Here is a 17,257-nt window from a genome sequence, read left to right as displayed (position 1 = left end):
CTTCCTGTGACCATCTCTACGTGCAAGGATATTCGATTCGGATAAATGGGTTGTTTATAATGCTTTTATGTACTTATATTGGAAAGCTTAATCAGTCTATCTATTAAAATATATAAGATGTTTTCGAGAAATTAATACCTATTATTAATAATTGTTGTAGTAGATCACGTCAAATAAACAAATGGCACCTAATACAATTTTTGATGAATTTATACGAGTAAACTGTACATATTTTAATTATTGTTGTCTTTTGTTCCAGAATATTCTGGATAAATTCAATCCAGGAGCGCGTCAGATGATTAACGCTGGAAAGGCCTATCTAAAAGCCTTACATGGTAAGTAATGAAAGTAATATTTTCAGATTCAACTAGCGCAAATTTGCCCAGGCGATATTTTTTAAATGCGAAATATATGCAACATATCTTCAAATATCATCAAAATTAGAAAATAAAAAGTTATTAATAAGCATTTATGGAAGGTTGGTTTTGAACAAAAAACGTCGACAGTTAGATCTTTTCTCAGTCTCTCAGTCATGGATAAAGCATCCATAGTTTTCTTAGTTGTAAGGGCAGTATACTTATAACACAAAAAAAGGGAAAATATAGGGTAAATCCGGGGGAGATGATTCTAGGAACTTTAAGACTCTACTGGGTAGGAATTTTATTGAATAAAACATTGAAATTATTTATAAAATTGGACTTTATTAAACTCTCATCAAAAATCAAAGATAAATAAGTTGAATTAATTAACAAAATATAATTTTAACCTTCTGCCCTTCAGATCTTTTAACTTTTTTCTTATTACCGCAGTAATAACACATGTCCTCAAACTCGGTGTAATTTTGAAGCACCCAAAGCATGCAAATATTGCACTGTATTCAATCTTCAATTAGTGTGTGTTCATTGTCATATGATAATTATCACCACAACCTCTGTAGTTATCTTATTCTCTGTCTTCAGTTTCACTTTCAGAGGTATCATTGAGAACGATGGGAACTGCTATCAGATAACCTACGAATAACCTTTCGTTTCTTAACCCTTAAGCTAAACATGATATTGACCAATGATTTTTTTCAACATCTATTTTAATAAGGTGTTATAAATGTTTCCTTGCCTGTTTAGGGAGTACTGAAATTTATAGTTATTTAGAAGTGTGACCAACACATTCATAATGGAACTTCGTTGCCCTGACTAGTATACTATAAGTTTTTATTATCACATGTAATTTTTTACTAAATTACTGAAATATTTATATTATTATATAAATTGTACCACGATGATTAAATGCTTTCCTAAAGAAGTGTCTATGCCTCAACCATGTATAAATCTCTAGAAAGGATGAGAATTATTCTTTTCAATGATGATAAAATTATAGGGGGCCCTTTTCAATATTTTAATAATAATAAATCATTTGTTGTTGTTTTAAAAAATATTACAAGTGGCAATTATGTTGATAGAAACTTACATTGTACATTAAAATCTAGTGGCAGTGGCGTAGCAATAGGATTGCAGAACAGGCAAAAGACCACGGGTCCGCAGCTCTAGAGGACCGTGAGGTGATGGTTAATGGAGGTTAATTTATTATTAGAACATTTAGTAAATTTTTTTAGTTTTATCTTTTATTAGTTTAAGTTATCTACGTGCATACACGAGTTGAACAAAAAATTTTATCAAAATTTTAATGAAATCTTTGGTAAATGTATCACCCGATGTTTTAGAACGTATTCAGTATGGGCGATAGGTAATAAAATCGTAGTTAAGTTTAAAAGCAGCGCTGTAGCTGTAAGAATGGGCGTCTTCCTCTATTCTTGATCATTTTGATTTTGAAGCCTTAATAGATGGCGTTGTTTATGTCGTCCATTTACATAGATAAGAAATTATAAAGTTTTGAGCTTATATTGGTTTAAAATTGAAAAATGTTCAAATGTATCGTTATAGTAAAGAATAATGGTCAAAATGTACAGAAATCAGTGAACACATGTTCCCACCAATAAAACAAAATAAAGAAGTGTGTGGGGAGATCTAAGATGAGGCATGACACACCCATCCATCGTTGCATATATGCAAAACCTCAAGTGATATAATATTTCGTGTAAATAACAACCTCTATAACTTCTTTAAACATTTTGTATTATTCAATAATTTGATGAAACATGAATATATAGTTTTTAATCTCAAATGATACAAGGTTGGATATTTTTTTATCCGCCTATTAATGTAAGTAACAATATTTCTTCCGAAATATCAATGTCCTCTATCAATTTTCTTGGAAACTGCGAAGAAAACGCTGAAGTTTTGTTGTCTGTTCATTTCTTGCCGCAAGACTTCCGTTATGGCGTTGGCACTCGGGGGATCCCCGCTTTATGTTTTGTAGGTATAAGAAAGACGCATCCTTCATTTTATGGCTGCAGGAATTCATTGTTTGTGGCAATTGAAGAATATTGTTTGTTGGTTGACAAACATTTATTCATAATTTTTTAGGCATAGTATTAAAACATGGAATACTCGTATATTATCAAGTTTGATATCTAATAAATGAAGTCTGGAAATCTTCAAATTTAGCGTCATCAAAAACATCAAATGTTCAAAAAGCGTTAAGAAAAACTATTTTATCAAATTTCAAAGCAGAAGAGAGAAATGATGAAGCTATTTTACTAAATAAGAAAGCCGAAAACTAACACTTTATAATGTTACTGGTTTTCCATTGCAAAATTTTACAAACCATCGACGCGGTCTCTAAAGCACTTCAATTTATAGCTATCAATATTTCAAATGTCTCAAAACGCTTGCAAGTTCGCCTGGAAGACTTTGACGAGTATCGAAATTAATTTCAAGATTAAAAAACGGAAGCAAATAGCGAAGCAAAAATGGTCGATAAACCCTGAATTTCCTTAAACTTGTCAGGGGAAAGTGAAACATCATTTTGATGAAATTTGCGAGGATGAACGTTTCCGAGATCCTGAAAGCTTATTTATTATTTTATCGTGTATTAGACATAATCATTAACCAACTGAGATTGCGTTTGCTTGAAATGAATAAAATTGTTTCCAATTTTAGTCACTTGCAACCTACCATTTTGCAAAATTTAGATGATACCAATTTATTGGGAAACACTTTAGTTTTTGTTGATTCATATGAAAATGGTTTATCTCGTTTGCCAAGGAAATTCACTTTCAAAAATGAAATAAAAACGTTACCTTCTGTAGGAAAACTTGCTGATTTATTAATCATGAAAAATCATTTTATTTCTTCAAGCTTTCCTGAAATGTGCACTGCATTTCTGTTATTTTTAACACTGAAATTAATAAAAACTTATTCAAGAAATTCTATGGGACGAGAAATTAATAAAAACTTTTTCAAGAAATTCTATGGGACAAGAAAGGTTGCGAAACTTAGCTATTCTGTCAATTGAACTTTTGATAGCCCCAAATTTGAACTTTGATGAAGTCATTAACACCTTTGTTGAACAGAAAGCCGAAAAAAAGGAATTTCAATAATAAACATTTTGTTCTAAAACAAAAATTGTAGTTTCAATTAAGTACGCTCCTTAAACTAAAAGTTACTAGAAAATCAATAACCATATTTTTATATATGTTTTATATATTACGAAATAAAAAAAAAATAAAAATCATTAATGGGGTTTTTTATTTTGATATCAAATTAATGTCCACGCACCTCGAATAGTATTATTCCGCCACTGTCTATTGGTAATATTTTTTCCTTGTCGAGTTATAGGCTGTTAAGATGTATCATTTGATATGGATCCCTTGTATTGTGTTAATAATATGAAGTGAAGATGAAACATACATGCACAAGTTCTGATAATGAGGCCGCTACAACTGCATACAACACTTGAAAGAACACTGTCTATAACCAAAGTTTCTGGAAAACTTATTTAAGAACTTCTTGTATCTGCTATTACGTGGTTTTCTCAGTGTCTAGTAAAGTCCAGTAAAGCCGATAATGGCATGGTCTCTAATTTATTGAGTACTGTCACAATATAAATTAAAACAAATAAAAGACATCTTGACAATGTGATTTTCTCGATTACAAGCTCAAATGTTTAATTTCTAGGTTGTTTTCTGCAAATTTATAGTATTTGGTATGTTTCTTAACGTTTCTTTAAATTTTTTCAATCCAGTTTGCTACATTTGGATGGTACAATTGGCATATTTTAACAACTTTTATAAATCTCTCTGGCATTCTTTTGCTTTCTGAGGTATTATTTTGATAAATTGGATATTATAATTGCTTTTATAGTTCGTTGCAGCTAAATGATGTTGAGCAAACCACTTCGGTGTCTTGGTATCTTGATTATACGTCTACAGCAATGAAACCATTGTTCGAAAAAGGTCCGGCGCAAAAATGAATTACAACTTCCGAGAAGCGATTGATTTTTGATAATAACAATGAATATGCGATTGAAAATACGAGGATTATTGATATCTAGTTAACCTGGACCAGTTCCATGCATAAACAAAATATTGCGTTACCATAGTAACGAACAATAACTTATTGGAAGTGTCAGTGTAAAGTTTGACGTCAAAAAAGTAAACCAGAGTTACGCAATAAATTGAAAGAAAAAAGATTTCCGCCGAAATTGTGAAAATCGAAAAATTGGAGTATCGAGCCAACATCAAGTACCTGTATTTAAAAGGGTTAAAAGGTAAACATATTTACGCAGATATGCTTAATTTTCCATTGAAGAAGATGACCGATCGGGAAGGACAGTTTCTGTGTCAGTCCCCAAAAATATCGATGCACTTCATAACTTGATTTTATCAGACCGTTGAATTGGGCTAAAACGGATATCTAAAGCACTGAATATTTCAACGAACGCGTTCATCACATAGTTCACGTCAATTTGGACATGAGAAAAATTGCTGCAAAATGGATCCCCAAATGTTGAATGTTGACCAAAAGCGTGCAAGGGTAGAGGCACCGCGTTCGATCTGTGCTCGATTTGAAAACGATGTATACTTGTGAAACCGAATTGTTACCATGGATGAGACTTTGGTACATTTCTACAATCCAGAAACAAAGCAACAATTGATGGCATGGCAACACTCTGGTTCTCCAAGACCTAAGAAACTTCGTGTCCAAAAATTTGCTGGAAAACTTCATTTTTTTGGGATTGCCATGGAGTAATCATGATTGATTTTTTGGATAAGAGTAGAACAATAACTGCAGATTACTATTCGACATTACTGACCACTCTACGGTAAAAATTAAAGAGAAAATAAACGGAAAGCTATCCAAAGATGTTTTGTTTTTGCAGGACAACGCCCCTGCACACAAATCTCATGTTGCCATGCAAAAAGATCGTGATTTAGGATTTGAATTACTAGAAAACCCCCTAATTCACCAGATTTGGCTCCGTCGAATTATCATCTTTTTCCTCAACTGAAAAAAAAGTCTAAACGGTCGTAAATTTTCTCTCAACGAGGAGTTAATAAAAGCTGTGGAGGTCTGGTTTTCAGAGCAAGAAAGGTCTAGAGACGTTGCAGGTTCGCTGTAATAAATGTATCCAATTAAGAGAAAAATATTTGAGTAATAAAATATTTTGCCATTGAAATTTTGTTTGGTTTTATAGTAGGCTAAGAATTTTTCCTCGTAGTATAATAAATATCATAAACAGATGTTTCTATCTAGTAAATTAATGGGTATAAGTAACCTCTTCATTTATTTAATAAAAAAAGAATAAAAACCAGTCGGCAATTCAAGACGAATAGAAAATTTCGAAGAAGAAACATTGGACTCATCCATAATATTCCTCTATAAAATAGAAGCTTTTCAATAAGCCCTATTAATCGACCTTAAGTTTTTCTTTTGCCATTCGCTATTTATACCAATTGACTGAAGTCACTATTTGCTGAGAACCTAATTTGTTTGAAAGCTGAGTCTTTTCTTATATAGCCAGAAGCTATCACGTATAATTCACAGAAAGAAAAAAGGAAAAAAGATTGCAAAATTTGAATATAGGCCGGTATTTTCGCAAGACATCGAAACGTGTTTGCCTTAAGGCGAAATTTTTTATCTTGTTTGAAGATGAAATATTTGTTGAATAAAGTGAATTTTGTTCAAATAAGTATCTGATTTGGAAGAAAAAAATAAACGAATTAAAAAAATTGATTTAATAAATAAGGATATAAAGGAGCAAACAAAAATTTTTATTAAAAAATTCGATATAAAACTGCACGTATTATAGAAAACTCTATGTTTGTGTTTTAATTTATCTCTATTCACCACCAGTACTATTAATATGTTGGAAGCAGATCAATCTTTAATAATGACATAGCAGCATTATACTGATAAATATTAATCACGGAATAACTACACATTACAAATTTTTATCGAAAACAGAATAATCATTCTATTTGATTGATTTAGGAAACTATTTCTTCGACAACAGACTATGATGCTGAGGTATGTCCTTTCACCTCTTCCGCAAATGGTACAGAAGTTTTACTGAGAGACGCATGGAAGTTCACGATGAAGAACAGAGTTGAAGACCTCTAATTTCGGAGGCTATTGTCCAAAAGATCAACAGTGAACTGCTCAAAGATTGGAGGGACACTGTTCGTGAACTTGTTAATCGCATTCCTGAAGCTTTATTATCGACAGTGCTCGTTAGGTCGCTGTGACTATTTCTTCAACGATGTGAAGGGATGAGCAACAAGGATGGAATCTATTGTTAGACAAGATGAAACTGAAACTCTTCCGAAACAACCTCGATTTCATGTAACCTGGCACGGCAATAAACTTCGGATAGGATGACAGACGAAAGGAGTGCTTCTTTACACCAACGATCGCACGTTGCTCGCCAAACACTGTTTTTGAAGGGGGTACTGTTATACCTCATCTTCCATATAGCGAACGATTTAGCCCCCAGCGATTATGACCTCTACTCCAAGTTAAAATAACACTTGAATGGCAACCGCTTCATGTTCAAGCTAAGGTCACTCCCTTCTTCAACGTATTGACAGAGAATTCTTAGGCTTAGGAATACAAAAACTGGGGCCCTCAAAAGTGTGTCAAAAAAAAAGGAGAGTATGTTTAAATACAGACAACAGTGTAAACTTTCGAACTATGTATAAGCTAGTAACAATAAACAATCATGACATAGCTATTTACTTAATTAGTAAAATTTAATCTTTAATTAAAAGATTAAATATAAGAACAAATTGATATTTGTGTCAAAGAAATATTCATTCCAAAGTTATGACACAGTTTCGAGAAAACTGTCTTGAGCAAACTTAACTCAAATCGATTATTCCCACTTACTTTGATGGTATATAAATCAACAAAAAGAAATTCGTACTTATTCCAGTTTAAAACAGACTATTTAATGAGTGATAATTGTCGAAGACGAAAATAGTTTGCGCAAACGAGAGCTACACAGATTATATATATGAAAAATATGCCCGAGATATGCTTTTCAGAGTAGTTATAGCTCCTAAGAATCAGCACAAAAGAATTTAAAAGCTTGTTTATTCTGCAGAAAAAGAATGCAAGAATATTTCTCAACAATTAAACTTGCTTGCTTGCTCAGACGTCAAACTAACTAAGATGTAAGAAATTACAGCACACTATGGTCTTCTGGAATAATTGTTTTATTCAACTTATTATCAATACAGTTTCTCAATGTGTGAAATTGCTCTTTTTTGATTGAAAACCAGTTTAAACCCATTTTTAAATATAGTGAAATTACAGTTTCAAGGTACAAAACTTTCAAATTTATGTGTATAACTAGTTATAGAAATAAATTTCTTTAAATGTATTTTTGATTCATAGAAATTATGATATAATTATTGAATAAACCCTCAAAATGCAATATACAGTAACGTATAATTACTGTTCATTGCATCATGGTCATTTAGAATGAAATCAATAAATCACAAACGATTAATTGAATCATAAACTTGTAAAAAGTATATAAATACTTTTATTAATTACTAGTTAATTTTGACAGCGAATATTCGACCCACTTTTTTAATTTTTTAAAATTATAATGTATGATAACATCACATCTGAGTATTATTTTTTCATGAATGGCAAAATTGAAAGTCGATGTGCTTTAAGGTATTTTCATCTTATTTATTTAGACGATAATGAATTTTGAGCTCATTTTGAGCTCCATTTGTTGTGCTAAATCGGACTATCATCTTGTCAAAACGTCATGTTTTCTGACTATATCATATCAAGATAAAAGTCTAGAAAAAAATTATTTTCTTTTTACCAGTGGTCTTTTTACACTCGCGGGAAGCATATGGAAGGTTTGTCAACATTGATACGTTCCATATTCCCTAGTATCTTTTTTCCTCTCCTTCAATATCTGAAACTATATTGAACATTGAACCTCTATTATACATAAATAGTAAACAAATTTGGAGCACTATAGTCAATAATCAATTTCCATAGAAGAAGTATATATAATATGTCCAAATGGACTCGATATTAAGTTGATAATTGATTTTTAGGTCGTTCCAGCATGCCATTCGAAGATATTGTACCTATATGCTTTTCCAATGAAAGTTTTCATTGAATATGATGCCTGGAAATTCTTATTATTCACATAATGGAAAGGTTCAATGTTTAAATATAGTTCTGGATCACAAAATGTCATAATAATGTCTGTTATATTCAATCCTCTCAAATAATTATTACGTACAGTTAATTTTGACGTTATTTTGAGAAAATTGTACTGGCCTAAATTTGGTCGATTGCATGGACTTTATTGCGATCTCGTCCCACGGATCATTTGCCAACCAAGCAAGCAGTCAGAGAGACTTCATTTATATGGATCTAGAGATACGAACATCCATTCATTCTGGTGGAATTCTTTTAGTCTAACTTTTAGGTTATCTCTAGTGTATTCTCGTGATACGAAACGATGTTTTCTTATTTCTTTGTGTTGCTAGGTATACACACATTTATCCCTAGCGTACAAACCGGGTAACCGCAAATAGAATAATGATAACTACAGTAGTTCGATCAGATCTAATGACAACCGAAAATGAGAAATCGAGACTACCAAATAAAATAATTCCTACAGGTTAATTTAATAGAATTTTCTATGCATAATCTGTGACTTTCGTTCTCAAAATTCAAAATAGGTAGTGATAATTAATACAATATCAAAATGGCATTATAAACAAAAAATTGTTTATTATCTTGATATTAGCTAGACAATTCCTTTTTTATGCCGGTTGTATTAAAATGTCTATCAAGCTGGAAATTAGAAAAATCATTCATAATTTGACTGGAAAAATCTGACATAGTCCGCATTTTTCAGAACCAAAATGTTTTACGCAGAAGCAATTACCGTGTTATAGCTGAATGTAGGAAGGAATACCATATCTGAACCTTCCAAAAAGTGCGAAATCAAGAATTTTCACCAAAGAAAGTCCGATAAGAAGAAGGATTAGCAAAAAATAGTCAAAAATACCGAAAAAGAGAAGTCCTAAATATACCCCAGACCAATTAGCACAAATATCAGGATGATGTCGACAACTAAAGCAGATATATTTTGCGAATGTGTCATTCTGATGAACTATGAAAAATATTTCACTCTTACTAATTCAGAAATCGAAAGACGGACAATAGTAGAATAGTGCCCTAACAATGGCAAATAGGAAGAAAGACAATATTCGCTAATAAGATTCTAGTCCGGTGTGCAAATTCGACAAGAAGGAGGAATCTGTAAATTCTGAAAAGTATATTAACAACAACTAAATTAGTTGATTTTGAACGTCAATTTCACGTTGGATAGGATATAATGTTTTAGAGGTCTGCCATTATGCAAGAGCAATTAAAAAATGATTACATCAAAAATATGCTTTAGTACAAAAACAAGATAACCCCATAATTTACCTCAGGCCCGTCTGGTTAAACATTTTGGGCACTTTTATCCAGCAAAGTGTATAATGGAGGGTCAAAAGTCAAAATAAGGAACAATTACAGCGTAGAATAGATGCGAAATAGATGCTCATGGCGCCAAAGACGTAATAAGAGATCTTTGCAGAAAATTACGTCTAGTTGAGGAGACCGGACCTCTCCATTTAGTTGAAGTATTAACAAAAATTTATGGTTGAATATTTTGTGTCTTAACTATTGAGACATATGCTCTTGATTCTTTGGTAACAATAATTCTAAATTTATCCTATATTACAATACTATATAGATATAATTACCAATTTATCTTTCTGTGTCAACCATGTATACAACGATTTTGAGTCTTACTATAAAATATCGTTGAAAATTCAATAGTAGACAGAGTAAGACTTGATCAAAGCACAGAAACTAGCATATATCTACATTAGAAGTGCCTTCAACATTTGTTAATTGTCATAGAAAGAAATATGAACTCATTCATCATGAAAATCGCCCAAGGCAGATTTGGGAAAGAGAGAATTTCAAACTCAGAAGTATGGAAGATACTTGTGGCAAAAATACTGATCCTAATACTTCAATATCTTCTTAGTAATGTAACACATTTAGTTCAATCAAAATATATATTCTAGGAATATAATGACTAGGATATGGACCTTAAATCGATTGAAATTTATCATGGAATGTCTGGAGATCCTAATTGAACTGAACTAGGAGAAAGAAGTTTACCAAATCTAAGTGTCAGCGCACATAGATTTAGAGAGAACGAAAAACCCAATGATTTAGCAAGCAAGGAGGATGAGATACATCATGTCACGGAGACCAAAACCGTTCTGTTCCTCAGAATGTATTCATTAAAATGTAGAATTGAACAAAATAGAAAACCTCAGTACATACTATACGGGCCAATACATTCGAAACTATGGTCTAATTATAGTAGCGACCTCTTTACTTATTATTATAACTTAAAGAAATATTTAGTGGAAATGAAAGTAGAAAAAACAGACTGCTGTAGATTTTATGAAGAAGAAAAAAATTAACTTTCATGAAGTCTACTCTGGATTTGTATGAAGAGCTATAACCCTACTATCTCTACTAATAGTTCATTTTAAGTCAATGTGCATGTATAAACCTCTCAATTTTTTCAATTTGATTTTTAAAATTTCCCTTGTTGTTCCAAATAATAAGCTGCTACTAATTGGAACAAGCAATTTCGAATTAACTCCGGCAATAACGTTATCAAGTTTTTTTCAAGTTACTTAGGTTTTATCCTGAAAATTGGCCTCCGTTGTTGGCGAAAGTGTACGAAAAGGGAAGCGAAAGGGACAAGAGTGAGTGGGTACATGATGCAGCGGCTTTTCTTAAACTCATTTATCTGAATTTTCTTGGTAATTGACCCTCGGAGCGTGTTCATCATACTAAACTTCTAAAGTATAAGACGTGAAATATGGACCTTAAGCATCAGCCAAGGAATCGGGTTAGTATCTCCTTTCAAGAAAAAAAAAACGTCAAATTAAAATTACATAATACCAAGATTTACGGTTATTTCGTAATAAGACGCCAAAAACCAAGCAATTTGATAAAAGGGACCATTACATGTGGAAGAGAAATTAATTTGTGTATAGAATGAACAAAATGAGCCGTAACGGTGTAGAATGGGACATGGGGGTGTAAATAATGGAATTCACTTGCATGTATCGTTTAACATGAACATGATACGACCAATTAAGGGGAGCGATATTACAAATGCCTAAAAGAATGTTATTTCACAACAATTTTGATTGTAATCTAGGAAGCAAATATTATTTAGTTTCATATTAAAATGATTATAACAGTTCGCTACTATTTTAAAGACATAAATCTGCTTGAAAACACAAAAAAACATTTGTTATCTATGAAATAAATCATTAATGAGCAAAATTAAATGAAGCAGCTATGTTCATACAGCTAGAATTTATTGAAATAGTGAATAAATTAATTTTAGAAAAGAGAGTACTTTTTAGGAAATTTGCTGACGCGATTATTCTCAACATAAAGACGTATACCGATAATTTTTCATAACTATTGAAGTAACTGGCTTATTGAATGGTTCACCGAAAATCGTGTACAGCGATTATTATGTACAGGTGGAATATAGTACAGATTGCGTACAAGTTAATACTGCACAAAAGTGAGACAAGGCTTAACCCTTGAGACAGAGTAATGTAACAGACATCATCTTTACGACACCGATTATCTCATAGCACAGTTAAAAGTACTGCATCTACATACAATAATTATATTTTTATAGAAGATTCCTTTTATAGTATAGCCACTAAGCACTTTTTTCATTTTTCATTTTGAATTTTTGTGTTGAGGCTAAATACGCTCAATTATATTTTTGATAATTACGCTCCTCAATTTAAAAACATCCTACTGGGTTTAAGATTCTAACTCATTCTACACCTGTTTACCTTACAGATGTGCGCACTAAGAAAATATTTTATGGAAATCAACCCCTAAAGGGGTTACATTTTGTACAGTTTCCGATCTAACACAGAAACAAGAAGTTTTTTCCCTGCAAGCTAAATTTTGAGATTAGGAAGCTGGGAAAAGTCACTTTGGGCCAGATCTAGTGCACACAGTGGGTGGTCAACTAATTTGAAGTCCAATTCATGAATTTTGGTCATGAACTGACTCATTTTGCTTAAATCGTTTCAATAAGGCCTGGGGAATGTTAATTCGAATACCTTTTTGGTCCACAGTGAAAAAACGGGCGGATAGCTAACGAATGCATAGCAAAAGTCTTCTCTCGATATGCCTATAGCCTTTTCTATCCCTCTTAGTTCAATCCGACAATTTGGTAAGATTTTTCGATGATATCGCTGCCTGTTATAGTTTTCAGCCGTCTTAAATGCATGTCGTCAGTCAAACTGATATGGCCATGTCTGATTTAGCTGACGTCTTCAAGTTCAGGTCGGAAACATTCCGAATAATAACTCTCGTAGAAGAAATTTCAAACCGACAGTTGATAGTTTTTATTATTATTTAACAACAATGTTATATTTATAAATGACCGTAGCAGGGCCGGATATATATGGTCTTAACACATTTGTCTGTGTCACTAAATTTTTAGCCATGAAACAGAAATATTATAGTTCGATAGTGTCTTCCAAAATGTCTATCAAACACCACAAATGCATACCTGTTGAGGTAAAAATAATGGTTAAAAGTATTTACTTAACGTTAGTAGAGCGAGGACACGGAAAATACTTTTCATTGAAAGAGACTTCAGCTTTAACGAGTATACCTGACAGTATAATTTAGAAAATTTTGAATAGTTCGGTAGCTCCTTAAAGAAAAAGTGCATTAATTTCTTTCAAGAAGACTTAATTCGCTTCAATCTTGATGAAATGTATACAGAACAAAAAGTGCTGAATTTATTGTCACTTTCACGAAGACTGTTCCACTTATTCGGTTGAGTTCTTAAAGTTGCTGAATTTTTGTTGTCGGCAGTCATATCCTTCACCAAACTTTGGCTTACAATCTTTTAAGCACAGTAATCCTTACCTCTACCTTGCATAACCTCAAAATGCTTTTAAACACCCCACAAAAATTATCGCATCACTGATATTTTAGGATATTTTTAATACTTAATTTTAGTTTTTTAAGACAATCTGTATATGTATCAACTTATTAGATATTTCTGGTTTCTTATCATGGGCAAAATATCACAATTTCTTACAAATTTTTTTGGAAGCAAAAATGCTCGAGTAAATCATTTCTGTCTTGGAGAATGCATTGAGATCGAGAACTTTCCAAGCAAATTGTGTTATTCTATCTTACCAGAGAACAAAACACGCAAATTGGAATATTCAAGATTGGTCCAATATTTTATTCACGGATGATTCAAGGTTTTGTCTGTATTCATCAGATATGCGTGTACCAGTATATAGGCGACGACGTGGTGGTTAATTTTTGTCAAACTGAAACCTTTGTTGGTGGCTCTATCATGGTTTGGGGAGGAATGTCTTTCGAGTGTCGCAAGGAGTTAGTACCAGTGAATGATGGAAGACTAAATGCTAACAGGTACATAACCAATATCCTAGAACCCCATGTAGTGCTCTATATGCATCATATCGGTGACAACTCTGTGCTAATGCTCATCCACACGCTGCTAGAGTGGTTCGGCAGTACTTAGAAGAGGTCGAGATACCCAACCTGAATTGGCCTGCACGTAGCCCAGACCTTAACCCAATAGAGTATATCTGGGTCCATCTGTGATGGCTAATTCAGCAACATCCGGCACCAATAAGAACACTAGATGATCTTCAAAATGTTTTTTTAACTTCTGGGAAAACATGCCGCATGGATACGTCCAAAACCTGTTTAGAAGCCTTCCAAGACGAATGGAAGCTGTAATTAAAACGAGGGGCGGCAATACATGCTATTAGAAATTCATTGGCTGGTTTTAGTTCAAGCACCGTTCACTTTTTTGTATAGATGTTTCGTACAATTTTTTTGATACTTTTTATGTTTTGGTAAATCAAACTTTTTGTCCTCTGTAGATTAAACTGATATAAAATAAATGTTGCAAAAGGCGTATCTATGGGTGCTTTAATTCGTAATAATAATAAAATTCGAACAGGCAACACATTTAAAATATTGAAAAAATAATGAGTGATGCGATAATTTTTGTGGGGTGTATATTTTAGTACTATACTGCGATACTAAGCTACGAACATTTTTTCGGATAAAAAAGTTTATCACCAAACATGTAATGATCAAAAATGTTATTCAGTTGTGAAAATTTCTAACTATAACTTTCTGTTAACTTTAGTAGATTTAGTAGATAATAAAGTAATTAATTCCTCACATAGCGCGATTTTCCCTCTTAAAAACTGACTTGAAATGTACTTTAAACTATCTGTAGTTCGTTCCGCCACGGAAGTATCTTACCCTGATCAACAATTCTGATATATACGTATCTCGCTGTCGGCATCGAGTCTGATGTGATAACGGCATTGGATTATCAGCTTTCCAACCATCAAAACTTTCAGGACGTCAACGGCCAACGGCGGCGGCAGCATTTGCGGAATACTGTTTGTGTTTACTTCCGTAGTATAGACGGAACAAATATCTGCAGCCCAATATACTACAGCCAATTGGAATAGGGAGACAGAAAATGCACTTCCTGGCTCAGATTGAGATTCCGTTCAGTCGCGTCTTACTCAAAAACCGATTTAGAAAATCGTACGCCTGCTTGCAGGATATTGGCTCGCTTAAAATACGGATTTTAATAAAATTTCTAATTGAATTTAAAATTTTAACCACGATATTTTGAGCTTGATTAGAGGGTAATCGATTAGACAAACATTAATCCTGAATTAATGGTAATTTTCTCAACAAGACTGACAAACAATTTTCTATAATTGCACTTCTGTTCATTTGAAAGATATTTCAACAACAATTTTAATATCAAATTTATTTGAGAGCTCACATCCTTCTTAGGTCTAATTTGAAGAATGATATCACAAAAGCCTTTCCTTTCCATTCCTTTCATTGCTTTTAAATTATTGAGCGTAGATTTGAAGAGAAAGACTTTCTTTATTACTGCACTATTACTAAACACACACTAAAATGACTTTTTTACAAGGTGTTATCTGTACTAACACTTGATCAAGACCAATACCAGGTTTATATAAGTCAATCACACTACAAACTTCTCTCTACAGTTCAAATGCTAGTTCCCTCCTTTCATACTTCCATGCAACTTACTATGAGAGTTTTTGTTACCTTTAAAATTATCATTGCGGTTTTAAAAATAAGTTTTTGTGTCCACACATTGAATTTCAACTCTAACAAAAGTATTCCTTGTATAAATTATTTCGCCTTTTGAACTTACGACAAAATATGATTCTTCAAGCTCTGTTTTTTGATAGTTTTGCTGAAGGTAACGCGATTATCTAACAGAAAAGAAAAGGAAAATAGAGATAAGTTGCACCGCCAAGAAGATCCGTTGCTTGACTCGCCGAAATGAAAAAGCAGCCATAAAATATACGAAGTCGTAGACTTGGGGTGGCATCTGATGATACCCCAGAAAATGATCCACAGAAGGGAACTGGCCCTTACTTATTTTACCGTTAAATACTTAAGATTGGGGGATCTAAATTTTAATCCCTGTTACAGGTTCCTCTTTTAATATAATTCTGTATTACAATCACCTGAATCAATTAACATATTCTGAATTGAATTTATTGAATTTTTGATGTCCAATAATATGAATAAAAAAATAATAAAAATCATTCGAATGAATCTAAAAAATCGACCAGTGATTTCAAAGGCACGACAAACGATAAATTCAATTCCTACAGCAACACAATCCAACAAAATAAATGCGTGTAGTTGATTGAAAACGTTTTCCTGTCATTTTCAACGACTTATGCCACATCTTCATATATTTCAATTTTATTTTTGAGTGAGTGGGTAAACTACCGACGTCTTCACTACGAAAAATAGGTTCTTAAATCACAGCAATCGCTTTTCTGGCGGTAACCATAAAAAATTGTTGAAGCTGTGTTTGAATTGGGGTTGATATTAGAATGAAACGAATAAAAACTCTTTGTCATTATTCGAATTCGGAAGAATTTGAGCTACAGCCCTTGAAAACATCTTTAAAATTACTTCATTTCAATAAGACGATCGACTGTAAAATTCGTAACAATAAGAAAAATATGGATTATAAGTGATTTAGAAAATGATTATTGATACTAAAGGACACCTTTTTATGTAAATAGACACTTAGACAAATAGAATAGATTAGTTAAAAATTAGTAGAAATTCCCAAACTGATCTTTAATGATAAGATGCTTAGAAAAAACTAATATTCGATTTCGATAGGTAAATAATGTCTCTACATCACATCACACAGACATAATGTGTAGCATATCGTTACTAATCCAAACTAATGAACATCAATACATCCCCACAACCATAAAGCAACTTTGTATTGTGAACAATCTAGATCACCAATGACCTCTAACATCTTCTGAGATTCGCGTGGTGTTATTCTGATCTATCATCTATAACGTGTTCAGATCATTACCTCAAATTGTTATTGTGACACCATCCGAAGCAAACGGCCGATAATACTATTGCATCCGTCAGGATGACAAAGCCATATTTCATCTTGTTGTAGAAATGCAGAAATTGTTGAGAAATCTGATCCAATATCTCTAATATAGCCAACAATCGGCACTTAGTCATTAGTTACTGTTTTTGATAATGATATTTGCTTTTCGGCCATTGTTGGTGTTAGTGCATCTTCGTGAATCCACACACGGCTCTCAGGGCATGTAGAAATTTCATAAAATGGTTTATACCTGCTA

At 32.6% G+C, this 17,257-nt stretch overlaps 1 protein-coding gene across 3 annotated transcripts in view; it reads left to right on the top strand.

The window, feature by feature from the left end:
* LOC130443193 (GATA zinc finger domain-containing protein 14) overlaps nucleotides 1-17,257 on the top strand; it is a 200,322-nt gene that overhangs the window by 111,191 nt on the left and 71,874 nt on the right. For all 3 annotated transcript variants that reach the window (XM_056777709.1, XM_056777710.1, XM_056777708.1), the window contains exon 3: nucleotides 260-335. In XM_056777709.1, coding sequence (XP_056633687.1) covers nucleotides 260-335 — 76 coding nt within the window. The remainder of the gene's footprint in view (nucleotides 1-259; nucleotides 336-17,257) is intronic.

Source organism: Diorhabda sublineata, chromosome 4 (genome assembly GCF_026230105.1).
Source record: "Diorhabda sublineata isolate icDioSubl1.1 chromosome 4, icDioSubl1.1, whole genome shotgun sequence".
NCBI lineage: Eukaryota > Metazoa > Arthropoda > Insecta > Coleoptera > Chrysomelidae > Diorhabda > Diorhabda sublineata.
The sequence above is the reverse complement of the archived record's forward strand: the minus strand, read 5'-3'. Positions and strand labels throughout refer to the sequence as shown.